Source organism: Exophiala aquamarina (genome assembly GCF_000709125.1).
Source record: "Exophiala aquamarina CBS 119918 chromosome Unknown aczIA-supercont1.1, whole genome shotgun sequence".
Taxonomy (NCBI): domain Eukaryota; kingdom Fungi; phylum Ascomycota; class Eurotiomycetes; order Chaetothyriales; family Herpotrichiellaceae; genus Exophiala; species Exophiala aquamarina.
The window spans coordinates 635,100-662,105 of NW_013550587.1; the positions used below are offsets into that span (position 1 = coordinate 635,100).

At 51.3% G+C, this 27,006-nt stretch overlaps 10 protein-coding genes across 10 annotated transcripts; 4 read left to right on the forward strand and 6 right to left on the reverse strand.

Moving 5' to 3' along the window:
* Window positions 1-7: 7 nt before the first annotated feature.
* Window positions 8-1,306, reverse strand: A1O9_00234 (4-aminobutyrate aminotransferase; the record flags this gene model as incomplete). Its single annotated transcript, XM_013409398.1, has 1 exon — window positions 8-1,306. One exon carries the CDS (start codon window positions 1,304-1,306, stop codon window positions 8-10), a length of 1,299 nt encoding a protein of 432 aa, XP_013264852.1.
* Window positions 1,307-2,066: 760 nt separating this feature from the next.
* Window positions 2,067-3,942, reverse strand: A1O9_00235 (uncharacterized protein; the record flags this gene model as incomplete). The annotated part of the gene is made up of 3 exons (XM_013409399.1): window positions 2,067-2,874; window positions 2,943-3,049; window positions 3,145-3,942. The coding sequence occupies 3 exons, from the start codon at window positions 3,940-3,942 to the stop codon at window positions 2,067-2,069; spliced, it is 1,713 nt and encodes a 570-aa protein (XP_013264853.1).
* A 951-nt stretch (window positions 3,943-4,893) lies between these two features.
* On the forward strand, window positions 4,894-6,577 carry A1O9_00236 (uncharacterized protein; the record flags this gene model as incomplete). Its single annotated transcript, XM_013409400.1, has 3 exons — window positions 4,894-5,225; window positions 5,275-6,289; window positions 6,347-6,577. 3 exons carry the CDS (start codon window positions 4,894-4,896, stop codon window positions 6,575-6,577), a joined length of 1,578 nt encoding a protein of 525 aa, XP_013264854.1.
* A 507-nt stretch (window positions 6,578-7,084) lies between these two features.
* Window positions 7,085-8,350, forward strand: A1O9_00237 (uncharacterized protein; the record flags this gene model as incomplete). The annotated part of the gene is made up of 1 exon (XM_013409401.1): window positions 7,085-8,350. One exon carries the CDS (start codon window positions 7,085-7,087, stop codon window positions 8,348-8,350), a length of 1,266 nt encoding a protein of 421 aa, XP_013264855.1.
* An 895-nt stretch (window positions 8,351-9,245) lies between these two features.
* On the reverse strand, window positions 9,246-9,806 carry A1O9_00238 (uncharacterized protein; the record flags this gene model as incomplete). The annotated part of the gene is made up of 1 exon (XM_013409402.1): window positions 9,246-9,806. A coding segment is annotated over one exon (561 nt), but the record flags the coding sequence as incomplete, so codon positions are not given.
* A 1,704-nt stretch (window positions 9,807-11,510) lies between these two features.
* Window positions 11,511-14,669, forward strand: A1O9_00239 (uncharacterized protein; the record flags this gene model as incomplete). The annotated part of the gene is made up of 1 exon (XM_013409403.1): window positions 11,511-14,669. One exon carries the CDS (start codon window positions 11,511-11,513, stop codon window positions 14,667-14,669), a length of 3,159 nt encoding a protein of 1,052 aa, XP_013264857.1.
* Window positions 14,670-15,805: 1,136 nt separating this feature from the next.
* A1O9_00240 (uncharacterized protein) lies at window positions 15,806-16,468 on the reverse strand (the record flags this gene model as incomplete). The annotated part of the gene is made up of 1 exon (XM_013409404.1): window positions 15,806-16,468. The coding sequence occupies one exon, from the start codon at window positions 16,466-16,468 to the stop codon at window positions 15,806-15,808; it is 663 nt and encodes a 220-aa protein (XP_013264858.1).
* Window positions 16,469-17,307: 839 nt separating this feature from the next.
* Window positions 17,308-18,882, reverse strand: A1O9_00241 (uncharacterized protein; the record flags this gene model as incomplete). Its single annotated transcript, XM_013409405.1, has 1 exon — window positions 17,308-18,882. The coding sequence occupies one exon, from the start codon at window positions 18,880-18,882 to the stop codon at window positions 17,308-17,310; it is 1,575 nt and encodes a 524-aa protein (XP_013264859.1).
* A 4,268-nt stretch (window positions 18,883-23,150) lies between these two features.
* On the reverse strand, window positions 23,151-24,488 carry A1O9_00242 (uncharacterized protein; the record flags this gene model as incomplete). The annotated part of the gene is made up of 1 exon (XM_013409406.1): window positions 23,151-24,488. The coding sequence occupies one exon, from the start codon at window positions 24,486-24,488 to the stop codon at window positions 23,151-23,153; it is 1,338 nt and encodes a 445-aa protein (XP_013264860.1).
* A 429-nt stretch (window positions 24,489-24,917) lies between these two features.
* On the forward strand, window positions 24,918-26,513 carry A1O9_00243 (DnaJ like subfamily C member 3; the record flags this gene model as incomplete). Its single annotated transcript, XM_013409407.1, has 1 exon — window positions 24,918-26,513. The coding sequence occupies one exon, from the start codon at window positions 24,918-24,920 to the stop codon at window positions 26,511-26,513; it is 1,596 nt and encodes a 531-aa protein (XP_013264861.1).
* Between the last annotated feature and the right edge of the window lie 493 nt (window positions 26,514-27,006).

Consider the following 27,006-nt stretch of genomic DNA (forward strand, 5'->3'; position numbering starts at 1 on the left):
AAGGAGCTTAGCTGCCAGCAACTTCATCAATGGCTTGCCGGATGATGCTACAGCCCTTGGCCATATCTTCTTTGGATATATTCAACGCCGGTATAAACCGTAAAGTGTCGTAAATGGACGTTGTCAGGATCAGCATGTCCTTCTCCATGCACTTGGCCTGTACCTTTGCCGCATATCCTCCCCCCCCGACAAACTCACATGCAAGCATCAATCCCAGACCTCTCACATCGTAGACCATATCAGTATGGTCAGCTTTGGCTTTCTGGAGCATGCCGAGCAACTCCTTGCCGCGCACGTTCACGTTTTCGAGGATGTTTTCGTCCTTGAATGCCTTTGCCACAGCGATTCCAGCCGCACACGACACGGCGTTTCCTGCGTATGTGCCGCCCATCGAGCCAGGCTTCTGGGTGTCCATCAGTTCCTTACGCGAGACAATGCCAGACAGTGGGAAACCGTTGGCAATCCCTTTGGCCATGACCAAGATATCCGGTCGAACGCCGTAGTGCTCAATAGCGAACATTTTGCCCGTGCGTCCAAACCCTGATTGCACCTCGTCTGCAACGAGGAGAATGTTGTGCTTGTCGCAGATTTCACGCACACGCTTCAGGTAGTCGGGGACGGCGGGCACATAGCCGCCCTCACCGAGAACGGGCTCGATAAAGATAGCCGCCGTATCTGACGGTGCAGTCTCTCGTTGAAGGAGGAGTTCCAGTTGGTCGACCGGGTCCATACAACAGTTGTCAGAGTGATACTTTCCACCACAGCGCAAGGCAATGGGGCACTGTGCACAGTAAGGGAAGGGCACAGCAAAGACTCCAGGCATGAGCGGGGCATAATTCTCGCCGTAGATGGTCTTCGACCGTGTCATTGCCATGGTTCCGAATGTGCGTCCATGGTATGATCCCTGCATAACGATGATGTTCTGCTTCTTGGTGGCATGTCGAGCAAGTTTCACGGCGGCTTCAACCGCCTCAGAACCGGAATTCCAGAAGAAAAATGTATCCAGGGATTTGTGCGGCATAAGCGGTAAGAGCGACTGGATGAGCTCTAGATACGGTCGTTGGAAGGCAATGTTGACCTGGGCATGCACCATCTTCCCAGCCTGGGTCTGAGCGGCCTTTGTCACGGCGGGATGGCAGTGGCCCAGGTTGGCGACGCCAATGCCGCAGGTGAAATCGAGCATTTTGCGCCCGCCCGCCATCGTCACATAGCTGCCGCTGCCGCTCTCGATCACCTCGGTCGCCAGCCTACCGATGCCCTTGGCGACATGGCGAGTGCCAAATTCTGCGAGCTTGGAGAGGCTCATGGTGGTGGTGAATATTCAAGCACCTGCTTTGGTATTGAATTCCTAATCAGGACGAGAGATCAAATGTCAACAGCAGCCTGGCATTACGCGGTGGTGCTTGTGGGTCGTCCGGGGAAGGCAGGGACGCAACGAGGTGAAGGGTTGCTTATTGTTATTATTGTGGAAGCAGAGGAGAGGACATGGCCATAATGGTGATGTCCGTCCCTACTAAACCATTCCTGATCTTTATTGACGTCCACCTTTGTCTCGTGATTACGTAGCTGCAATGGGCTTTACGTCATTGGCTGCTGCGACGCTTTGGCCTTCGTGGCTGGCGGGTAGCTGGAGAGGTCCCTATCTATCTGTGTCCCTAGAGGGACAGATAGTTCGGGGTCTTATTGCGAGATTACATATCCCGTCCTCTTCGTCAATTTAAATAACGAGCACCTAAGGGGTACCATAGGAGATAAATCTCGGATGATGGAATATGTAGCAACATGCACTTTACGGCGTCGTTCGGGCCATGCTGCACCTCCTGCACAGGCTTCAATTCGAGGCGGCATCCGGCTCCATGACTTCTTGCGATCATAAGATGCGACTCGAATACAGGTAACCTTTAACTCCAGATCCAGGGCACAACCGAGTGATAAATAAAAGGTTGCAAGCATGACTTTGAAATCCCTTCGTGTCCTATGAGATGTAATATGAACCAGTCTGAGAAGAATCGCGACAGTTCGAGTCGTACATATGCCACAATGCCTGTAATGCCATCATTAGCGTTCTATACAATTCCCAGTTTCAAGTCGAGACCTGAATCCTCCACCTCGATCAACTCGATCGGTTTCGACAAATCAGGTGAGTAGTTCATTGGTCTCAAATTTTCGATCTCGTAGATGTCATCCGGGCTCGGGATGTCCCAAGGCTGTGGGCCGACTGAGAAGGATGACCTGAACTTGATCACCTCTTCCCATGTGTCTTCAACAGCGTTGTAGACGATATGCAGAGGGTCGATAAACTCGGCCAGTAGTCGATATACATGATCGATGCGGACTACATCGATGTAATGGGTGGCTATGTTGCGTATAAACCAGTCTCGTTCGAGAAATCCCCGTGTGGCCATCGCGCCAATCATTAGGAGATTGAACATTGTACATTGACACAAGCAGGTGGTTACGGAGATATCCATTTGTGAGAGCCTTGATTTCATTTCCAAGACGTTGGAGCGAACGCGTGTCGCGGCAGTGTTGAAGGAGATGTTGTTGAGGTAGATTGAGAGGAAAAGGGCAATCTGATAGCAGCGCTGAATTTCTAGAAGGTCGTTGTCAGGTAGGTACTGACTGCTCTGGTCCATCCTGGTTATGGCGGGAGCTGTCACTGGAATCAACTGCCCGCTTGGACTGTCGGCTCGCCAGGTGAGAGTTCGTGCTTCCGTGGCCGCACAGAAGGTGTACCATTCCCGATCGGATGTCCACAGCTTTCGATCAAGCTTGACCACTTCTCTGACACGGCCGTTGATCTTGTTTGGTCGAGTTTTGGCAATGACCGTTGATGGGCTATGCAGAAATGCACTGATAATGTTGATCTTGTGGCTAGAGAACTGATCAGCGACACTATAAACGCTTGAGCAGAGGTTCAACAAGAAGGAACCATAACTCACACGGCCATTTCCTTGTCGGCATCAATATTTTCGCGATTGACCATGACAGAAATCTTGTTCAGGGCTTTGAGGTGCATCCTCCCTGATTCACCATCCGATAGAAGTATCTGAGGATGGAAGAAACGTTAGCTTCAAGCCAGTCAAAGCTTCTCTGCTCTTGACGGTGCAGCAAAATGACCCCGTTGAGTATAAATCTTCTTACCGAAAGCCTTAACAAGAATATGACAGCTTGATAGCATGACTCATCGACCTTGGATGGGTCGCTCAGTATCGCCTTCAACTCGACCACGCAACTTGTTTGCAGCCGAAGCCACGGAGGAATCTGCCACAAAGGGTGTTCACCTTTCTCAACCGGTGGAGGTAGTACTACGCCAGGCCCTCCACGAAGGGAGCCTGACAGGAATACTGATGCATACGCCGCGACAGCATATGCCAACACTGGAGACGATTGCACCTGAGATAGATTATTGATCCAGGACCAGTCTTCCAATAGATGGATGGCAAACGGCCTAATGATCTTTATGTAGTAGAACAAGTTTGACCGCAATTCAGGATCATGTCTAAAGAAATCAGGCGCGAAAGGATCCAACGTCTGGCTACCAAGCCTTGAAAATCGGGGAACGATCAGATATTCTGGCAGTCTGAGCTTCTCCTTTCTCTTTGGGAGGTATTCTGCATCGAAGGAACCGTAGACCCATTGACGGCTGGTTTTCATCAATTGGTCTCGGTATTCTGCGAAAAACCGGTCGATCTCATCGTCTGTGACCTGATTTGTATCATTCGCAGGAACGATATCTTCAACTGGCGGGTTTGAAGTCAAGATAGCATTTGTCGTATGGTGAAGAAGGAGATCTCTATGAGAGGTTTTCCTCCATTCCCTGTAGCGGCTGTTCACGTGGGTACTGATTGCCCGTGTTTCTGCCAATGATTTAGGATGACTGAAAGTCTGCGCATCTTGAACAATGAAAAGCAGCGGCAGGGGTTTTCGGCGCTTGCTCATATCTTAGAATGTCTTGGGTTATCAACCCTCTTCAACGACTCTTTGTCATGGCTAAGTTCCCCCGTTTACTCTTCTAAGCCTTTGGCAGCAAGCATGAGAGAAGGGCGGCATCGCTTGCCAGTGCCAAAAAGTCGGTGGACAGTTGAGCCTACCTAATTAGATACCTACCTAGGTACTTACTCACTTAGGCCTAAGTGGCTCGACTCTTGCCGCTGCGGGACCCAAAAGCCAGTGGGCTGAGCAGCGAGCAATTTGTGGGCAGCCTGTTGGTTAATTATGCTTGTACAAGGTACGTACCAGAAGAGTAATAAGCACAGGACACGAAAGAAAATTGCGCTTTTGGGATACGGGTTCCAAGAACGGAGTAGTCATTGGCCTTAATCATCCTTGGCTGCAGTAGTGTGTACCAGAGGCAAGAAACCTCGGCGCCGACCCGTGCTTAACTGCACAATATGCTCCGTTAAGCAGGGGCCGCGACTCAACAATCGGTTCATCCACAATCAAGCATTGCGATCAAGGGATTAAATCCAGATTCTGGAGAGAGGCGAGACCGCTTATTCACGATTTTGGTGGCATCGCGGCCAGGCCAGATCAGGTCACTAGGCCTACATGTCACTGGTTGACTCCCGGTTTTCTTTCAGCCGAACTCCTACCCGTAAAGCGAGATGAGGATTTGCCCTCGCCTCTCAACTTTCGAGAACATGGCTCATAAGCGAGGTGCATGTCACTAACCTTTTGGTTAAGTCGACACGACGGGGTGGGCCCCTCGGGTCGTGGTCTCTTGCTTAGATAAGGCATAAATGTCGACACTCGCTCGGCTCAAGACGTTTTTCTTCCAAAAATCGTTCCAGACGACTACGGTGGGAAGCAAGTTGCCATCTATAGTTGCATTAACCACAGACCGACGTGGTGGGCTTCCCTCCAGGAGGTTATCAAAATCAATCAACCACCATGGGCAGTCTTCAAGATCAAGCCTTCAAGAAGGGCCGCAATGCCTCCACAATAGTCGAGGTTGGAGGAGCACCAGATATCCAAAGTCCAGGCTCTTCTCTTCGTACGAGGAGAGATGATACATATTTTCAGGCTATCCGGGCCCATCCAGCCGCCTTCACGTGGTGTATGTATATCGTCTGGGTATTGCTCAGCTCGAACTACATCAATACTGCGGGTGGTTCAGTTCTGGGAATTCCTCGTTTCAGAAAGGATTTTGGTAGCCCATATGAAGGCAACTATGTTCTTCCGGCAGCATGGCAGTCTGCATATTTCGGTGCTCCCTCAGCAGCGTAAGTGATGGTTAAATTAGCATACTATTGATCTTGACTCACAGTTTAGGGGTGTGTTGGGAGCTATGGGATCGGCTACACTCTCAGACAAAATAGGGCGCAAACCTGTTCTTGGGTTGGGCTTTCTCGTCAAAGCTATCTCGACCACTCTGCAGGTGGTAGCAACGACCAACTCAGTCTTTTTTGGAGCAATGGTTCTTAACGGAATCAGCTCCGGAATACTTACAACGATGGCCTTTACCTACATCGGAGAGGTCGCCCCCATAGCTTTACGTGGTGTTATCACGGCAGGTGCACCCATAGCAATCTGCTTCGGTGGCCTATGTGCTGCGATCCTGGTCAACTACGCAGGAACACAGGATTCTCGCTGGGCATACCGAACTGGATTTGTTTCCGAATACGGGTTTGTGGTAGTGTCCGCCGTTTTGCTCCCACTCATGCCAGAATCACCCTGGTGGCTCGTCGGTCGCGACAAAACGAGTCAGGCGCTCAAAATGCTTCAGAGACTGAGTTACAGTGAGGTTGAGGCCGAACGACAAGTCAAGACAATTATCGATACACTTGAGAAATCAAGGATGGAGACTTCAGGTGCTAGCTATATCGACTGCTTCCGTCGATCCAATTTACGACGGACTATCATATCCGTCGCTCCTTCGTCGATCCAAGCACTTTCTGGAGTGGTGTTTGTTGCAAGCTATTCCACGTACTACCAGCAACTTGCCGGCTTCAGTACTCGAATGAGCTTCCGTCTCTTTATTACTCAACAGATCCTTTCTATTTTTGGAAACTTTTGCTCCTGGTTTCTGATTGATCGAGCTGGAAGAAGGGGCTTGACTATCTGGGGTGTGGCACTACTTGCGATCGTGCTTTTGATTACAGGAGCCCTAGCAGTGGTGGCCACCCCCGGCACAATCAAGGGTACTGTTGCTTTAATTTTGCTGTACTGCTATCTTTACAACGCAACCATTGGCGCCTCGGCTTTCACCGTCATGACTGAGACCGCAACGCCACGACTTCGTGCCAAAACGGCATCTCTTGCCTTTGTTTTCCAAAGTGCACTCTTCGTAAGTACATCTTACTGCCCTAGTAGCTGGGAAGCACGTGCTAACAGCGTTCTCTAGACTATGTGGGGATTTGTGCTTCCATATCTGTTTAACCCAGACAAGGCCAACCTGGGTGCGAAAGTGGCTTTCATTTTTGGAGGTCTCAGCGTGCTTTGCTTAATATACCTCTGGCTTTGTCAGCCTGAAACTACAGGGCTATCGTACGAAGAGCTCGACGAATTATTTATCAACCGTGTCCCAACCAGGAAGTTTCAGGATTATCGCAAGCACCAGACAGCGCAAGCTTAAACCTCAAACAGCCACTCCGGGTGGTTGGTAAGCATGGAGGATTATGTGTAGGAAAGCCTTGTTCATGTCGTTGTCCTGGTCTATGGCCAACGATGATTAGTCCACTGAGAGCACTGGTCAATCTGGAAGCTTCCTCCCCAGCAGCCACAGATCACTGGCCTTGCGCACACAGCAAAGTTTCGAATGTAGCATCTTGGTGCAAGAGAGTTTAACCATCAGCAAAACCCCAAGGCCATATTCTGGAGAAATGCACGTGTGGTTTGAGCCATGACCAATAATTGGCGGGTGGCAATGAGTTCTAATGTGTGACGTGACATGACCTCATCGATCACCGAACGGGGACATTTTCTTGAACATGTCACGCCTGTCGAACCTCAAACCTCCACCATATTCCTGGGCTCTAGGCACCACTCAAAACATCTCTTTCTAAATACTGGCCATACACTTCTCTACAAACCCCTCCTTCCTGCACACTTGACAACTGATTCAACACCCCCAACAACCACAATGTCGACCACCATCAATGGCTATGCCGACGAGAAGGCCTTGGAGCCGCTTCCACTGCCAGCCACCACCCCAGTCAAGAGGAGACAGGAACACCTTAGCCCGTTCGTACGAAGACTGAAGATCTTCCTCGCTTTCCTCGCTGCATTTGTCTTATTCGACGTGTTCACTCATGGCCCTGCAACCACTGGGGTCTCGAGAGGATGTCATCGCATCAAAAACCATCTGGGTGATTTTGAACAGGACGGAGGACATCAACACCCTTTCCCACCGATCGATAGCTGGAAACCCTACAAGGGAACAACCCATTTCGAACTCGACCCTGCTGATGCAGCTGGTCTCACCGTCAAAGGATCCCAGGCATTTGGCAAGGTCGTTTTTGAGACGTCCAAGCTCTCAGACAAAGTTGTCATCGACCTTGATATTAAGACCAACAAGCGCGACAAGCATGGAGCTGTCAGTGTCAAGGAAGAGGATGGCTATCTGACCGTTGACACTCCCATCCGTGGCAAACTCGAGATCTACGCCTCGGCCAAGATTCTAATCCCGTCTAATATCATCGGCACCTTCGGCATCCCTGCTTTCGAAGTGAACGCACCACGCCACATGGTTGACTACAGTGATCTTCCCGAGTCACTCGAGATTGGAGAGTTCTCTGTTCGAGTCGCAAAAGGCTTCGTTAAGCCAGGTCCGGTGCACACCAACACAACCACACTCAGCATCGCCGAAGGGGCCCTCCGTGGATCTTTGACGCAGGCAAGGTATTCCACCGACATCAACGTCGCAAAGGGCAACGTCACCATCGACATCCCAAGCATCAGCTCAGGCGCTGAGGGCACTTCCAAAGTCCATCTTGGGGATGGCTACCTCAAGGGCAGCTTCGCTGTCTACAACTCCACCAATATCGACGTGGCCAAGGGCTCCATCTACATCAGCGTCGATTTCAAAGACGCCGAACCTCGAGCCGAGCTCACCACCCGCATCGCAAAGGGCAACGCCCGCGTTTACGTCAATTCCATCGCCGCCGAGCGCCTCCTCAAGGCCTCCCACACCTCTATCGCAGGCGACCAGCTCATCACCTACCCATCGAACTTCCAGGGCACAGTCGATGCGCGTGGCATCGTCGGTGACATTACGCTTGAGGGTAAGGACCTCTCAGTCGAGAAAGTCCTTGGAGGTATGGTCGGCAGAAAGGGAGACAGCGAGCGGAACTCGGTCGATGTCAAGGCTGTCAAGGGTGCCCTTGATATTCTCGTCGGTGACGAGTAAATATCATTCTCGAGGGGACTGTGGTCATAGCTATTGTATCGCTAAGCGACACGGATTAAACTAAGAGGATATACGCATAACACGACAGTTTTCAATACGACCCTACCTAGTGTATAACGTATAATGGCAAATCTTCCAAGTACTGGTGTTTCGTGCTGGCGGCACTGTTCGCTGCACGTGCCATGACGCCGGGCGAACCAAGGATAATGTTTGAGGGGATGGGAATTGAACCCTCTATCCATTTTCTTGGGGTTTGGTTTTAAGGGTGTCAAGGGGCTAAGTTCCTGTATTTTATTACTTTGTAGTAATAGACCAGCCTACTACCTAGTTAGGGTTGATACAATAATAATCAGTCCTGCCAACGCAAATCAGCTCAACCTACTCCTGCATCGAATGGTATTTGTGTAGGCCATCATTCGTTCATTGCCTAGCGCTAGCAGGGAATCCTTTTGTCCTAACACTTCATGACTCAACCGACATCAATCGTAATGGTGGGGGCAATCATTCACTACCTGCCTAGCAGGGAATTCTTTCATTCGGGAAGCTTTGTGAGAGGAAAAATAAAAGCCGCTTGGTAAGACATGAGGATTACATGCACCTTCTGGCTCACTCTGGCTCCTGGTTTCCAGTAAAACTACACCTTGCTGTCAGGCTTCTTGTAGCGTTTCTTCGTGGGAGAGTCTTCGTCCGATCCGGCCCCTGAGGTCTTGCGTTTGGGAGCGTGATCTGGAGGATGGCTTGCCTCAGCTTTTGGGGTGAAGGGTTCGCGTGGGAGTGGTTTCATGGATTCTGGTAAGGGGACATTTTCAGCACAGTACACCCAGCCCCCTCGAGTAAGAGTGCCGCGGTCCACTTGAAGAGGTACTTCGCTTGCTGGGCCGGTGTAGTCTCCAGGCGGCTTTCTTGGGCGAGGCCAGTAGGCAATGGGTGGGTCGCCTTGGGCATTCACTGGGCGGATCTGGCGGTCTTTGTCAACGGGTTTCCAGTCTCGGGCGTCATATTCACCATTCAAGACACCAGCTGGGGTGTTGGGAAAAGGGCTCTGGGACCTTGGACTCACCTCGCTACTCTCGAGCGGAACCCGTCGAGGTTTTGGCTTCCAATCCACAGCGCGGAAAAGAGGGTCAATGTAGGGTGAGATGTTCACCAACCACACAAACTCTGGCACTTGCAGGTCGTCAGCAATGGGCTTTATGTAGTCGTGCCACGATCCAGGACCTCGACCCGCTGCTTTCTCTGCCGCTTCAAAACAAGCGTAGCACTTAGCAGGTATCTCGCGCCGTTCAACGGATGCTGTACAATACGGCAACCCGACTTTCCAGAAGGCAGACCGAAAAGGGGGGTGGTGGGTAAACAGTTCACATAGCTTCACATCGATGATTTTTGCTGCCTTACCTCGTCTTGGGCAAATTCTCAGATCGCAGAGCGCGAAAACCCACTGGAGCTGCTTGCACATCGTGTGACGATTTGTGCAGACTTGAAAGACGTAGTTATGGCTCGGATGTAGGGTGCTCCACGTGATCTGACGCTTCCCGTTCCGGACGGACCTGACAGATTCTGTGGTACGGGTGGTAAGTGTGGTAAGGGGGGAGAGAGAGAAGCAAGGGTACCAGGTGAGCCTTAACATATAGGCTATTCACACAAAATGGCACAGCATTGTTTTAATAAAGGATTGGCGACGGTCATTGTGCGAGGTGAATATAGGTTGTCCCCTGCTTTGTCAACGGACAATGGAGGTACAGCCTGCCTCGTACTTGTGGTTAAGAAACAAAGTCAGTGAAAACCGTTCTGGCGTATTCAGGTGCTTCGTACGAGGGCCTCGCCCTTGGAACTCTCCAGGCAGTGTACCAGGCTTGCAACCCCTTTCAAGAACAAAGGCCGTACGGAGTAGCTAGGGAGGAATATTACCATTCATCTTAGCTCGGAAGAATAATGCCAATGCGGTGACGCCAACTTCAGAATACGCTAGCTTGCAAATCACAGTGCATTCGAACCTGCACTCGTAGATGGTTGGCATGATCAAGGGGCGGAGTACAGGGCGGATGTAGGTCTGGAAGCGTCCTCGTAGTCGTCGCGCAATCAAAGAGGGTCTACGAACTGTTCTGTAAAGAGACACGGCGCCGGCCAGAACGGAGAAAGCACGTGAGCACGCGTCGGGATGTCCCTTGCTCAGGCCCAAAAGGCCCGACAACCTCGGCTGTTTCGGCCAGGCACCACTGATTTTTGGGTCCTTCGGGGGGTTCTCTAGGGTTCTCTGGAGCTTCGGGAAGACTCGCAAATGACCAGAATGACCAGAATCCCCACCAAGACCGCTAAACATCGAGCTGTCAGGCGGTCAGCCGATCCAAGCCAGGGGCGCCCATGACTGCGGACGAGCACCGCGCGCGCTGGTGGTCATTGGGAGGCCCAGTTGAGTAAAAGGTAAACATGGGGGTGCACGAGCAGAAAAAACCCAGAGAAGGGCAAGAACGACTGACGGGCAGCTGCGCAGCATCAGCAGACAACAACAACCTCACCTTCGCTCCTTCCTCACCGTCCTTCTTCCTGCCTGCGCACATTCTCTACAAACGCTTCAGTTCACTTCTCTTCACCACAGTCCTTACAACAAATTGACCTTCTCACATTCCTTTTGCTGCTAGACCGACATATTGCGTGCATCACACAACTTGCATCCATCAATTTCCTCCCTCCACCTCGTTGACCGAGGTCTGCGGAATGTCGCTTTAATTTCAATTTCCAGCATTTCATTCGCCCGCATCCCACACACGTTGCAACTGCTACCAATGGTATGCATTGCTGCCCTGCTGCCCTCGAACCATTCTGTCGGCTCGTTATACACATGACAACGTAGTTCCTGTCGATTGCAATGGAGAATGCTCACCCGGCATCCTCCACCAATACCCTCCATTCACGATCCAAATCCATCAGCGCTCTCTCAATCCGCGATCGTTCCCCGAACCCTTCGAATACTACTCCCAAGTCGGTTCCTCATACTCGTCAGCAAAGACTGCTACAGACCCGCCATGCTAGGTTCTCTGCACAGAGGCTGTCCGTCAATGCAATCACATTCCCTCAAGTGATTCGATCATCGGAGAACGACTCTCCACACTTTTGCTCGCCTCGTTTCGTCAAGCACGATGAGACCCAGTCGCATTCCGACATGACCAGTGATTTGACCGGCTCGTCTCCAACTTCTACAATCTTGAACGAAATCGCAAACTTTGCTGCTTCTCGAAAGCGCTCTTCGCAATCCCGGGCTCCAATTCCCGTCTTCAAGGACTCATCAGACCTCAAGAACACGTCATTGGCTAACCGCAACGCTGTATCTGAGGCCCCAGCCTTTTCTACTGATTCAATTGAGAGTTCGTCCACCGATATGGGTCTCAGAGAGGTCTCAGTTAACCTACAGCGAACGTCACCCAATTCCGCTGGCTCTCCCTATTATGCTTCTCTTCGCACATCTGCCCGTCGGCGATCCTCGCAAGCTGAGCATCGCTTCAACTCTGAAGATTACATTCAACACATCGAAAATGAGCTACAGATGGTCAAAGATGCAATGTACTCGCCCAACACTCATCTTCCCTGGAAAGAAAAGCTCAAGAAGGCTAGACAGGAGAACGATCAATTAAAGAAGGAGGTCGAAACTCTTAAATCCTCCTTTGAACTTGAGATACGGAACACCGTTGAACGTCTCACTGAGAATGAGCTTCGACTGAAGCGAAAGGTTAGAGATCTAGAAGAGGACGTCGAGCGGAAGGACGCCATCATCCAGGAATTGGAGTACAATCGAGAAGAATTGCGCCTCGACCAAGGATCTTTTGAAGCATTGAGAGCCCGTATTGATAGACTTGAAGATGAGAGATCATCCTTGGAGCTTACGAATCGTGGCATGACTAAGCGTAACGAGGTCTTAACCCAATTGCTGGCCCTCTCACCTACAAAGAGCCACCATGGAGTCGAACTGCCCACTCCAAGACGGAGGAACGCTCGACCAATGTCTCTGATCATACCTCGCGTGCCGTCTTCCCCCCTCGAATCCGCACCCTTGAGTCGACCTCAGTCCGTCCTCATATCTCCGAGGTCAACCGCAAACTACTTTGCCAGGTACAACCTGTCGTCGCCAGTTGTCTCTAGTCCATGTGGTGGACGTACTGCGGACACAGAGGCGAACGATGACATCCACTCAGTTGACTCGGGTTTAGGAGAATCGTGCACACACTCCATAAACCAGGCTACTTCAAGACGATCCACATTGGCTTCTCACGTTTCGAGTAGTCCCGAACTGCCTCCCACAAGCTATATTCACAATGGAGAAAGACCGTCGCTACACGTCAGACAGCCTTCCAAGAGGAGGCCACGGAAATTCATACCAGGATCTACACAACTCAAACCACTGTTACTACCTACCTACACAGCTGAACATGGCAATCTGCCCTCACCACCGCCACTTACTTCACCTCAGCGATCTGCTCAAGCATCTGTGGACTCCGAGTCGAGGCTGATTCATCGGGGCGAACGCTCCTCGCAACCAGGTGACGTTGATCAGGATATCGCTACGTCTGTTTCTTACCCTGACTGTGCAATATCGGCGGCTGGCCCTTCATTTCAAAGTCTAGATGAGGTCTTCGCCAAACTTGGGGAGACTGTGGAGCGCGATTCAGCAATTGAACCTCGCCAGTCTGACGATCCAGGCCTAAGCCAGGGGACTCATCCGACCACCAATTCTAAAGCAAATCACGCCCGTGCAGATATTTCTTTACAGTCACCTCGCCCACGCATCACCTCATGGGTACTAAAGACCACACCAACTCCTTCTGCTGGTGCTGATCTCATTTACGACCACGGACATCCTGCAGCGGAGCAGCGAGAATTCTGTAGAAGTGATCGGGCCTCCGAAATGTACACTTCCGACCGCCCAAATCAAGAAAGCGATCTTGACATTTCTCCAGTGGAAATCCCGAGACCACTGTTCTCGAGGGCAGTGTCTCGGTCAATTGATGAAGTGTATTTAGAGGGAAGATCACATCTGGAAGAGTCTCCTCTGCATCCACGAAAGCGACGGAAAGCAGATTCCAGGACCGATGTGAAGCTTCCACTAGCCGGGGATCACCTTCGCAATAACCTCAACCCAGGAACCTATGCCGCCAATCCACGACCAGTCTTGTCTCCCAAATCGATAAACGATCGTACTCCACCGGGAGATAAGATCCAGCGTCGATCAAGCTACATGGTGAAGGCTGGGAGTAACACAATCCGCGGCCCACTCGAACTACTTCAACACAAGAGTATAGCCTCAAAACCACTGGCTGCAATAACGATTCAGACAGTGTATGCTACTTTGTCGAGGTACACTACATACATTCAGACACTTAAGCAAGATCCACTTGCACTTGCCAGACGCGTTATAGCAAATGCATGGCGATCAAATTGGGCAGTATTTGGGAAGATGAGCTGGTGGGTGCTTGGCCTGTTCATCAGCCGCCGGACGTCTATTTCTAACTACCACGAGTGGGATTGGGATGCTTACGACGGCGAGAGTATCGCCCAAAAGTACTGCTCCAATCTGGATAGCATGGAGGATTCCGATGACAGGGTCAACTACGAGAGGAGCCGCACTGCCCATATTCTCAACGGCGGCTCGGACGAACCAGCCAATGCTTCGCAGGGCCGGAACAAGCAGAAAACGAGCCCCGAAAACACAAAAGCTAGCTGGGGAAAATCATTATTTCTTTGGGGCAAGTTCAGCGTGGCGATCATGCTTGCAGTAGGAGGTGCTATTATTCGAGGTCCCGGCGAGATGCTGCGTGAGACAGATGACAAGAGACGTTCCAGGTCGAACAGTATCGAACATGTCTCCAGGAGAGCAAGCATTCGGCCGTCAGATGTGATGCAAGGCAGCAACACTCTCTTGGCAAGTTTCAAGGCGGCTCGACTATCTCCGAGTGATGGCAGTCAAGGGGCAGGAACCATTCGTAAGCTACGAAGCTTCAGCTCTCCGATTCCATCGTCTGGGTATCATAGGCCGGGTCTGAGTGTAGCTTCGTCTTCTACCACTGACAGGTTCCTGGCCGACGTCACTAATACTCAGTTGGCACACGACTTTATTCAGGGCTGTGAGGGCTTGAACCTATCCTCTTTCCTCAACGACGATACTTTGAAACCGAGAAGGACCGAGCGTAAGGGCATCGAGTCTATTTTTCCAAGTTCCCCAGATGAGGTCACGCCTAATGCCACTCATATGACTGCAGCTATGGTCCGGCGTGGACACAAACGGCCCCAAGCAATAGATAACGCTTCCTGTTTCTCTGATTATGGATGAGACAACTACAAACGGGAACGGAGGGTTACCCCGGGAGTTCGTAATTAATAAAGAAGATGTTTGGGAGAAGGAAGAGAGAATTGTATGATTGATGACACTGACGAATTGTTTTGGTATGACATGGCATGAGATTGCATGGGAAGCATAGCGCATGTAATACTGGTACGATGAGATGAGTGGATGAGAGCGCGCCCGAAGCAAGGAAAAGTGAGAAACGAACGATGATGACTATAGCATTACATTACATTGTGTGGAGAGTGAGAGGGACGGGATTGTGCGGACGAAGCTTATGAGGAGTCGGGCTGAGAAACGTAGGTCTGTTGTATGGCCACCATGGAAGAACTTAAGCATGGTGGAACCTCTGGGAAATGATAATGATTAATGGACCTTCACACTTTGCTTTAGTACGGTCAAGAAGCTCGTTGATTCCTGCATACCCTTGTGGTTCACAACGGCAAGCCTATAAACCCGAGAACCATGCTTTGTCAAGACCCGACCTTTCTCTTGCATTCTGTAGGAGCCAGGGCTCGTTCCTGAGAACTGGCTGGCTTCTACAGCACGATCTCAACCACGAAAGGGGATCGCTCCTATCTACACGAGGTCAAAAAGAAGACAAAGGGCAAGCTCCGTCTCTTCCTCTCATCATCCTTACGAGCGATGCTGTTTCGGAGGATCCACCGGCTTCAGGGATCGATGCGATGCGATGCGATGCGGCAGTGAGCCTCGAGGTGGTTCAGCATATGTTGGTACAAGCTAACAAACGATACTCGTACTCCTCCCACTCAAAGACGCTGATCTGGTCTGGGTCCGGACGAGTGCGGTCACTGAGACTGAAAGACTCCGGAGGGCAGTAGTTCCCATGAGGTACTCTCAGCACCGGTGTCTTCTCGATCTCTATCCAGCAATCCGACGTCGTGAATCCTATGTAGTTTGAGAGGGTTGGGTGGCCATGAACGTTTGATGATGGGTCCAGGAGAGGACCCAATCCTGCTTTCGCGATGACGGCCAATGCCAATACAAGAGTCTTGTATAGCCCAATTGTCTCGAAAAGGGGGTTCGGCCAGCACAGACTGACAGGTGGTCGTAGCGGAAGCAGCAGGAGTGGCAGTGGCAGTGGCAGTGGCAGTGGCAGTCCCCTACTCCTTGTCCTCCTTCCCATCCGTGTCCTTGAGCTTGCCCTCGGCCTTCAACCTCCTCTTCTCTGCAACATCCCAATTGTGCACCCTGGCGACAGCGACCTCGAGCGTGGTGATCTGGATGCGCAGGAACTCGAGATCCTCCTCCGCGGCCTTGAGGCTGTCCTTGGCCTTGTCCAGCTTGCCCTGCAGCAGCTCCTCCGCCTCGTCCAACGGGTACGCGACCATGACGTTCGCGCCGAGCCACAGGTACACGTCGTCGATCTCGGCCGGCTTGATTTTGGCCTTCGCGTACAGCGTGTCTTGTAGGCTGAATGTCGTCTCGATCTCGTCTGATGTAAATTTCTTGTTGTCATCGTCCTCATCCAAGCCGTTGTCCTCGCTCTCGTCCTCACCGCCATTGGCTTGCGTATGGGCAATGTCTTTCCGCTTCTTCTTCAAAAACTTGACCACTTCGAGAGTCCGCTTCATCTCGGGCAGCTTTTCGCGCAGCCCCGCTCCCCGCCGCTCGACGTTCTGCTGCATGAATGTGTACTTGGACACCATCTCTTGGAAGCGCGTCAGTGTGGATTCGACGTCGTCGATCGACTTGACGTAGTCCGACACGTTCGTCATGAACGGGAACACGGGGATACCCCGCGGGTTGGTGGTTGCGGCGTCCATTTCCTTTTCCCTATCACTCGAGAAGGCGAGTGACTGTGGGTAGTTCGGGGATTTCTGGGAGGGCCAGGTTGGGATATGTCGTGCTGGGCTGGCTCCGTTCTGTAGAAGATTAACGGACGATGGAGAGACGTCGGTGAATAGGTCCCTGCAATAAAGCTTCGCTGGGAGGTCTATTTGCACTGTTGAATGCGCTGGTGTCTGTGGGGATTTCTGTGAGTGGACGTGGTTGACAGGCCCAAGTTGGAATGGGAGTGGTACACGGAAATGGACTTTCAATTATCCGACCGCAACTGAACCTTTCCCCCAAGGGTCAGCCCGCCGGGTGTATCCCCGGGCAGATGCTACTATTAACGAGCGGGAAGCAATCACGAACGGTATGAAAATATGCTAGCAATACACGAAAGAATTGAACTTCGAGGTTGTAGTGAATTCATTTGGTGTCCACATGACGTGTAATACCTAAGTATCTCTGATCGCTTCAACGTGGGATCTGTAGCCGCCGGCCTGGTTATAAATGTCTAAGCCCTTTTGTGCTCCACACGATTGCATTTGCATGCTCCCCTTTCTTCTTCAAGAGTACATTTTTGCTCGTGGAAGCTGTGCATGTCTGAAAACCAATATCTCACAAGGTAATTGCAATTGCAATTGCGCCTGAATCCAAGTACATTCTGACTTCTTGTCGTTCTTCATGCAGTGTCATTAAACATTCACTGGTGATCTCCATCAAGCACTTCGTTTGCGGTAACAGTAGCCGCGTCCAATACGCCTCCCAAACCGGAAAAAAAAGCCAAATCATCCTCTCCATGCTGATTCATTGTCTGGTACAGTGCGGTGCATTATCAAATTAACTCCGATTCCATGGTTGCTTTGCTGGCCGACCTCTGATGTGCTTCCCATTCATCTCGACGCTTTCTCATCAAGGCTGCATCATAGTCTGGAACGACTTGTGTTGGGTGTTCATCACTTCGACTTTGTGGACGTACAACATCCAAAACATTGGTGTGTGATCTCATTCGGCGGATGCTGCGTTTCATTCTGAGCCCTCGCTCCTTGGAGGATGCTGTGGTGTTTGGTGGTTCGGAAACCTCCATCATTGCTGTAGCTGCAGGCACCGACGCTGTTCTGGGTCGTTGCACCTCATCCTTGATAGTGTTACGACTCTTGATCTTGCGCAGTTCGCGAGCGATTCGCTCCAGAGTGGATCCTGATGGTTTTTGAGTGACTGTCTCCTCATCGTCCTTGGGCGAAGGGAGAGGCTTGTCTAAGTTCTGCTTTTCTCTTGATACCTGACGGCTGTGGCCATTTGCTTGACTGCCAACACTAAAACTGCTGCTTGTACTGGGGCGCGTAGCATGGCTTTGGCCCGAGTTGCGATTAGACGAATTGGCCGAGCCAAAAGAGATGGCTGAATCAATCTTCCGTCTGCCCTCATCGTCATACTCAAGCATTGAGCTGAATGATGAGCTCGTGGGAGAATGCCCACGTCCAGTAATTTCATTGCACTCATCAATAACACTGTTAGCCATGCGAACATAGCTATCCAAGGTATCTCGGAGGCTGGTCCATCCTGTGGTCTCTCCAGGTTTCTTGTTCTGGTCAATTAGGCTGCTCAGAACAGACGTACCGCTTTTTTCCACGGCAGTAATGTAACGAAAGAATCCAGACCGCTGACTCGACAGAATTTGGGGGGTTAGTTGAGCGGTGGGTGCAACAAATTGAGTGGGAGACACCGGTGGGTAAAGAGTGTTGAGCATGGCAATGCAGTTAGACTTATTGAAAGGATTCAAGGAAAGCTCATTGATCAGGGTCCAGCGTCTTAGACCAATGTAGACCTGGGTATAAAGGGCTTCGACCTTACGTTCTTTGTCTTCAATGTCCATGACCCAGCGTAGAACGCCGGGGTATTTTCGTGCAATCTTGTCTCGATGCGAGATATCTTCTCGGTCTATGCCGAGTTTGTCGAGTGCCGCAACCACCTCTCGACGTCTCCGAATCTCAAGGTCCTTGAGGTAGTCCATTGCCGTCAGAGCTTGGGGGAAGTCGACCTGGTCCAGTTCGGGAGGGAAACAGCGGCGTACAAAGCTTGTGATGAAGCTGGGAGGTAGTGAAGTTGGTTGAGAGGGTAATTGAGAGATATGAGCCATGAGATTTGCTCGAAGCTGGGCAGCAGCGGTAACTGTGGTCATAGATTGTGGGTCGTCCACGGCAACATTAGGCTGACGAGGAAAAGCATTGCCGGCAACTTTGGGAGAGACGGCAAGAGGCGAGCATTGCTGGGGGTTTTGGGTGGTGGCATTCAGAGTATACATGGTTCGCAGGGGGATCTCATAAGTCCCGGGATAAGTGAGCAGATGCTCGAGGACCCAGGGATAGGCCGCGCCTTGAGAGTAGGATTGAGAGTCGCCATCCGACATAGAGACGCTTTCCATATTCCCCAGTCGATCGACCTTGGTGGCGTAGATTGTACTTCCGGTGCTCGTCCAAAGAGAATGGGGGTTCCAGGTGAAACGAAAATGATGAACGGATGGGGAGATGTTGAGTGTGTTCCTCAGACTTCAAACGGTGGCGCTCTTGTTGTGGTCAAGTGTCCAGCATTGGGTAGAGGATGATCTGCGCCCAGTTGTTTACCAAAGACAGGAAATTCGTACACAAAGGTTAAGAGGACGTGACACGGTGGTGGATGGTCAATGCGAGAGGGATTGAACAGGTTGTGAACCGTGCGTCTCAAAACAAGCTCTTATGCAGATATAGAAGATCGAGAGAGAGTGGGGTGTCTAACATTGGAGTTGGGGAAAGCTGTACCTCGTAGTAGGTAGAGACAGAACAACTATGGTAGGTGTAGGGAGGGTCTGGATGAATTTGTGAAGCTTCCAAGAGGGCACTGTGGTAAAGGCTGGACGTAGTGAAAGGGTCACGGATGGTGATGATGTCGTGGCCACAGATGGAGGTGGAGGGGAAACGAGTGGTAGAAGTAAGTCAAGGTAGGAACATGTCTCAGCTTCTGCAGAGAGTGTATGAAGTCGACGGTTGTGGAAGTAGTGTGAATGTGAAGTATCGAGCTCTGGTATGGGACGGGATACAAAAGCAGTAGATATTAGAAGAAACCGAGAAGAGCAGGGCTAAGAGAGAAAAGCCAGGGGGCCAGGGCCAGGGCCCAGGGTATCAGCGCAGGGCTTGTACCGACAGGGCAAGGGACTTGAGATTCGGGGCCTGGGGGCTTGGGGCTTGGGACGTGGGACTTGCGAGGCACTAACTAGTGAGCGTTGTTAGGGCAGGAAGGCGATATGCGGTGGGGACACTCTAGGGGAAGTAGGCTAGAGAATAGGTACTCGGTACCCGACCGTTATACGTGCGACCTTGTGGGTGCTTGTCGAGGGTGGAGGTAGTCGCTACAACGAACTCCGGACAGAGCACTCGGTCTGTGAAATACTCCCTCGACGCTAACAACTCAACGCCGCCAAGATACTAAAAGGGACGAAATACTCTCCCTAATGGGGAGTTTATTCCTTCCTTTCGCTGCTCGGGGCACCTCGTTTGCACCCGCTGCTATTACAGTTCATCCAGCTAGCACTAACGCTAGCCCTCTACGTCCCTCTAGGGCTCAGTAGCTTCCCTAGAGGGACTGTGTAGTCCGCACTTGTACTTCGTAGGGACAAGATACGTGGAACTCGGCGCGCGTGCCTGGAGGTTCTTTGCGGCGTCAGGGCTCAAAGTCTAAAGCGCAAAAACTCCGAACCTGTTGAGGCCTTTTGGTGATGTTCTCTTATGTCTCATGCAAGTCCTTCTCCAGTTTCTAATTCATACTTCCACCATCGAAGCCTCCTTTCTTGTTCGCGTTCAATGTCCAGGTCCACGCCCCATGTCACGCTCGGGTTCGCGTTCACATCCACCTGTCAATCGTGATGAACTCATTTCCCTTCCTTATCCTGCGTGATTTCGAGGCTTGTTCAACTCCTCTATCACTCACCCCTCTACTCGTAGCTACTGTCCTTAGTCCGTACCACCGGATGAGAGTGCCACTATCCCACGAGAAGACGGCTTCCTGAAAGGTCTTGTATGCAAGTCGGCTGCAAGACCAGCTTCCCTGGTTCGCTGCTAGCTGCTAGCTGCCAGCTAGTCACCGCCCTGATTCATAACAGAGAGGTTCCACAATATCCGTTGTGCCCCGAGGTTGGGAAAGCCGCAGCAATGGCACGCTACCAGACCCATAATGGCTTCGAAGCATCCACTCAACCATCACCAAATTCTTACCATGTCTTCCAGCCGACCCTTCCCCCACTCCTTGAACTACGAGTACGTACTGCTACTCTGTGGGAGCTTTCTCAAATTTTCATACGGAGTACTTGTCTCATTTCTCACCCTCGACTATGAGAGACTACTCGTACGACTACGAGGCACTGATTGGGACCCCCCACCATCTACCGAGAGCGAAGGACGGTATCAACAATACTGTCACAATATTAGACCCTGCTGACAGTGACCTTGACACTCACACACTGCATGAGCAATCACAACATCATCGCTTCTTTCAGACCAATGGCTCCTGTCACTGTCACCACTAACTTCCTCCCCATGACTGACACACGTTGGGCTTCTAGCAGATACGGACTACGAGATTACTTGAACTCGGTCTATACATCCATACGAGTACATGTACTTGTCCTTGTCCGACATGACAGCTTTGGCGAGTGCAACAACAACCCTGAACTGCTCTCCCCTTTCACAATTGTACCACATGCTTTTTGATGCAAGATGGCCTGCCTCGTACTCGTACATCCCAGCATGATTTACTTTGAACGAACCTTATAGACGCGTCGAAGTTTGCGTTCAAGAACTCTCCTACGTGGGTGGACGTGTTTGCGAGCGTCCTTTCGCTTTCGCGTTGTGTGAACTGGCTGCCCTTCGCGCGAACCTGTCCCGCACTCCCTGTCCCTCTCGCCGTTTCCTCCTCTCAAGCTGCGTCGAACCTCACCCCCTTGCTCAGAAGCCGGGCTCACTGCGTGCAGGGATGGCTTTCCCGTTCCTGCATCCCACGTTTCCCAAAACGGTTTTAATCCCTGTTGATCCTGGTCCCGGCATTCCCAATGATTTAGCTGATTGCGGTTGGTCGTCTCTCGACGCAGGGGAACCAACAAATCGCAGTTCTGCGCGTAAGTTTACCGCCGCTCAGCCGTCTGCCGCGGAATCACAGACCGTCTTTCCTAGTCTGACTCGGAACCTCGCTTCTGCTGCAATGGCTCTGAATCTTCCCAAGCTACTTCTCGAGGCGAACACCTCAAACCCATAGAGCTTTACTAGCAACTCGACAAACTCAAATGCGCCCTCTCGGTCTTTGTCTCGAGTTTGAACGGCATCCTCATGCTGAGCCGTTAGCAGTAACAACCCTTGCCTGCTTTTTTTTCAGGGTTGAACGCTGCTGTTGTCGATGGGGGCATCGATAAGGGCTGTCTAAAGCTACACTTGAGCTACAATCCATGTCTTGTTGACATCGACAACTGCATGACGGGGTTGCGGAGGGCGAGGGGCTTTGCAAAGGGAAGGAGGGGTTCAGCAGTTGGCAGGAACACCTGCTGCAGTAACTCCCAGGCTACATCCCGAAACGGCCGCCGACAGACAAAGGCTCAATGCTTACCTGTTCATTGTTGTGATGGACCATCACTGGCACCTCCAAGCCTGGCTCGGTTACTGCGTTCTGCCACAACGGACAAGGACTCGATGAACGCCCTCATGTCAACAAGCTAGCACTAAGACATGCAATCTATTGTGAATCAGCAGCGGCACTCCATTTTTCGGTAATTTCGCTGGCTTGAGGTTTCCCAGGCAGTGACGTTGGCATCAAACGGTGAGCAAGCAGGATTTCCAAAACATGCTATGATGCTGTTGTGTTCATGCGGCACGGACTTGTCCCCCGAGCCTGTGACATTATGGTTGGATTCGTCCTGTCATACATGCATCACAACTTGTCATCTCGCTCTCAAGAACCAGAGTCTGGGCCCATGACCAGGCGACACCAGGATCCCTGGTGGCGATCGCTGATATATGCCAAACCTCATGATCAACACGCTAGGCAAGTTAGTGGGTTCGTGGTTATGTATCATTGCCCTGCTAGGACAGCTTGGCCCAGGGTTGTCGAATTCAGAATATATGGTACCAACTGAGGTAGGTCTAGGTCGGACCTGATTCCGAACCGACTAGAGAGTCGTCAACTCTGCTTTGGGATCAAAACCATGGAACACCAGGGGAGATCGTTGTCCGAATATGGCTGCCTTGGGAACTTTGCTCTTCCAATATCCACCTCAGTCAAGCATTAACTGGGTGTCTCAGTTGTGCTATTACTCGTGCTTGCCCGAACCGGCCTGTTAAAACAGCCCATCTAACGGGAATTACCCCGTCAGGTCAAAGTAAATGCAGGGAAAGCTTCAGACACCTCAGCAAAGAGCAGACTTGAACTAAATGGATCAAGTCTCGTAATCCCCAGCCCACCTGTGGTTGTTTCTATACTGAAAACACCAAATCCATGCTCACTCCCTCGTACACTATTGTCTCCTGAAACCTTCAACCCAAACACTTTCTTTGCAATCTCAGACAGAATCCTCCATCGTCGGCTCGACCCTTTCCGGCCTTCCCTTGCTTACAGAGGACGGGGTAGTCGAGACCCTCATTCCTCGCAGATCTGATTTCGCTAGCTTTCGCTCGGAGTAGCATCCTTATTATCGTCGTTGTTTCTGGACGACTCCCCACTGCCGTTGCTGCCGGATTCCTCCAGATCACTCAGAGCCCACTCCCCAAGAAATCCTTCCTCTCGCACGACGTTGGTCAATTCAACTCCATTTTTCTCCGCCCATTCCACCACCTTGGACCTCTGGACGATCATCGTCATTACTTCTTCGGATTCCCCCTCTCCCTGCACCGCCGTGATACCGTTCATTTCGCTTGAAATCTTTTTCTTCCGTTTGGGCACAAGTGGAGCGCATATCCCCATCTCTGTGAGCGCTGCGACAACATCTTCTCCCAACATGCCAGTGCGTTCGCCAATCTCCCTGACCGTCATTTCTTCTTTCCTTGGATTGACTGCCTTCTTTCGTGCCTTGTGGAAAACTCGCTTTGCGTCAGCGTCGGCGGTTTGTCCCATGACAAACCGAGCAATCCGCTCTGACCAAAATCTCAGGTAGCTCTTGCGGCCCATCGCACTGAGAGGTTTTTCTGGCCCCCCTATCACCCCTCCTTCCCATTCCCATCCACTGAGTTTGTATGATACAGCCATGAGTAACTGGCCCAACTGACGATGCTGAAATGGTGGAAAGATGAGAATGCAAGCCAAGTTATTCGAATCCCATGAGAGATCCTCCTTGGAGAAGAATCCCAGAACTTGGGTCCGATCGATGAGGTCATCATCGAGCACCGACGAACTTCTCTTGCGGCCCCGACCTTTGGTCGGCGGCAACACGACGGGCTCCGGTGGCGTGTAGGTCAATGCATAATATTTGAAACCACTGGTATCGAAGAAGACGCTCTTTTGTTCAAGAAAGAGCTTCCCAAAAAGCGAGATGTTCTGGCAGTAGAGCTTTTCTTTGTCGCCGTCAACTTCCCACACTGTGTAGCCTTCGAATTCGTACACTTTGAATGCGCTCTCGGGCACCGGTTGTGTCTCCAGACCTTGTTCGCGACGTGCTTGATGATGGTGCAGATGCTGTAGATAGTCACGCTCGACGGGCGTGTAGCGAAAGCATGTCGGACATACGTACAGTCGACGACATAGCGGTTCGTTCTTGTTCAGGTCGTGGGTATTCACACTTCCGTTCCTCAGATCCGAAGTGGTGGCGGTGCTGGTAATGTGTTTGGTAGCATGATGGTGCGGCCCCAGAATGATATTATCAGGGTACGGCGAGTAATACCATGTGTCGAATAAAAGATTGCCGAGAACTACATTCCCAATATTGCGGCTTAGGATCTTCAGAGATGCCCTCCTCGCTCGGTGTGGAGATCCCTCACCAAGGACTGAGGTTACGCCTTCTGCCATGGATGGCATGCTCGAGGTGCATTTCTCTAAGTCATGATCTTATTCTTGCTTGAAATTCTCCATCCTGTCACGGATGACCGCCTGGCATTTGAGTTACAAGGACGTTGATGTCGTCGAGGTGGTCGCGGTTGTTCAAATCACGGGCGGGATGTGAAACGTGATCAAATACATGCCAAGCCATGTGACATGACGCAGGCAAGACTCAAGAGGACCAGAAAAGGACAGGAAGAACAGAAAGGACAGGCTGTTGCATTCCGCTCCCAGACTTCTGGAACATCGGCCCCCCAATCGCCTTTCCTCGACAGCCTCACTCGGTCCATCCTTTTGTCCTCAATTGTTTTTTCTATTGGGAGTACTCGGTACTTCTTTTCTTTCTTCTAGGCTTGTACCGACATCCTTCTTCAAAGACCACTGTTCAACTATGCCATAATGATGTTTCAACTGAGAAATTGCGCAGTCTTCCTGACCCTTCTTGGGTTATCCCTCGCTCCTTTCTGCGCCGCAGACTCAATCGCGATCAGCCCTGATACCCCAATAGCATCGTTAAAGGCTGCCGCAAAGGAAGCTAACGGACGCGGTGCTCGACATGACGCCTTGAATTATTTCGATGCTATTATCTCCAGGGAACCCTCCGATTACCTTACTATATTCCAACGCGGCGCTATTTATCTTTCTCTCGGCCGTACTGCACAAGCCAGTGCAGACTTTGACAGCGTCTTAAAGTTGAAGCCCGGATTTGACGGCGCCTTGTTGCAAAGAGCGAAGCTCCGGGCTAGAAACGCAGACTGGACGGCTGCCAAACAAGACTATATCGCCCTTGGTGAAAAGGGAGTTGACGAATTGGCAAAAGTCGAGGAGGCTGAGGGAGCCGCTTATCTTGCCATCAAAGCAGAGGAAAGCGGTGATTTAGAAACATGTATCAATCAGTCCGGTCTTGCCATTATGACCGCTGGCGCAGCATTATCCCTCCGTCAACTTCGTGCCAGATGTCGATTTGAACGTGGTGAAGTACAAGAAGGCGTCAGTGATCTTCAACACGTTTTATCCATCGCCCCCGGTTCCATTGAGCCTCATCTGCAGATTTCAGCCATGCTCTTCTACAGTCTTGGTGATACTGAACGCGGTCTTGCTCAGATAAAGAAATGCCTACACTCCGATCCAGATTCCAAGCCCTGCAAAAAGCTTTTCCGCGAAGAGAAGGTCATAGCGAAACAGTTTGATAAGCTTCAAGCTATGATCAGCAACAAGCAGTACAACTCCGCGAGTAAATTGTTGGTCGGCCAAGGCACCGAAGACGAGACGGGGTTACTTGCAGAACTCAAAGCCAATATCGATCAACATCGTTCCGATGGAACCATTCACGCAAAGGCATCATCTGATCTTTATTCGATCTGTGTAGAGAGAACCTGCGAAGCCTACGTCTCCATGAAATCCCTGGTGAAAGCAAAGGCATACTGTGTTGAATCCTTGGATCTGAACCCCACATCTCTCTACGGCCTACTATACCAAGCTCAAAAGCACATGGACAACGAGAGCTTCGAAGCCGCCATCACCTCGCTCAACACCGCCCGTGACAACCATCCAGACTCGCAGAACCTCATCAATGAGAAAATCCAGGAAGCTCAGGTCGCCCTCAAGCGATCCAAGACCAAGGACTACTACAAGGTGCTTGGAGTCCCACGGAATGCAGACGAGCGCACAATCCGCAAAGCTTACCGCACAGCCACCAAGATCTACCACCCGGACAAAGCCGCGGCACGCGGTGAATCAAAGGAGGAAGCAGAGAAGAAAATGGCTTCGATCAACGAGGCGTACGAAGTCCTCAACGACCCCGAGTTGAAGGCTCGCTTTGACAGGGGTGATGATCCAAACGATCCCATGGCCAACCAAGGCGGAAGTCCGTTCCAAGGCAGTCCCTTTGGAGGAGGCCAGCAGTTCTTCTTCCAGTCTGGCGGCCAACAATTCAAGTTCTCCGGTGGCGGCCCGGGTGGAAATCCATTTGCAGGATTTGCAGGATTTGGATGAGGTGGAAAGGAGAGATCGGTATTCTCATCGACTTTGTCCCTTACCAATTAAGACTGCGTCCTCATTTACGTCAATCTCCGGGGCATGTCATCTCAATCACTCAACACCGATGCCAGCATCGCAGAGTCAATGCTTTTCTCAAACCTCGCATCTCGCTGCTTCTGCTGGAGAAGAGAGGCAGAAGAATGGTTCACCTGTCAAGTATAGAGTGGTTTATCCAGTGGTATTGACTGCCTAACATAGCACCTCCTCCCCTCATGCAGCCAATGCTCAGTCCACCCACTGCACGCGACAGACTCAAAGCCGGCCGGCCATCAATGAGACCCCCAGCGCCACCGGCGCTCATACTGGAAGCCTATGTCATATCTCTTCTCATATTGGAGGTCTATGCCATATCTCTTGCCTCCAACAACCAAAGTCGTCGTTCTCTTTGGCAGACACAGTACCGAGCACCGCGATCATCAGACGTGGCTCGGCATCTGACTAGCGGGGG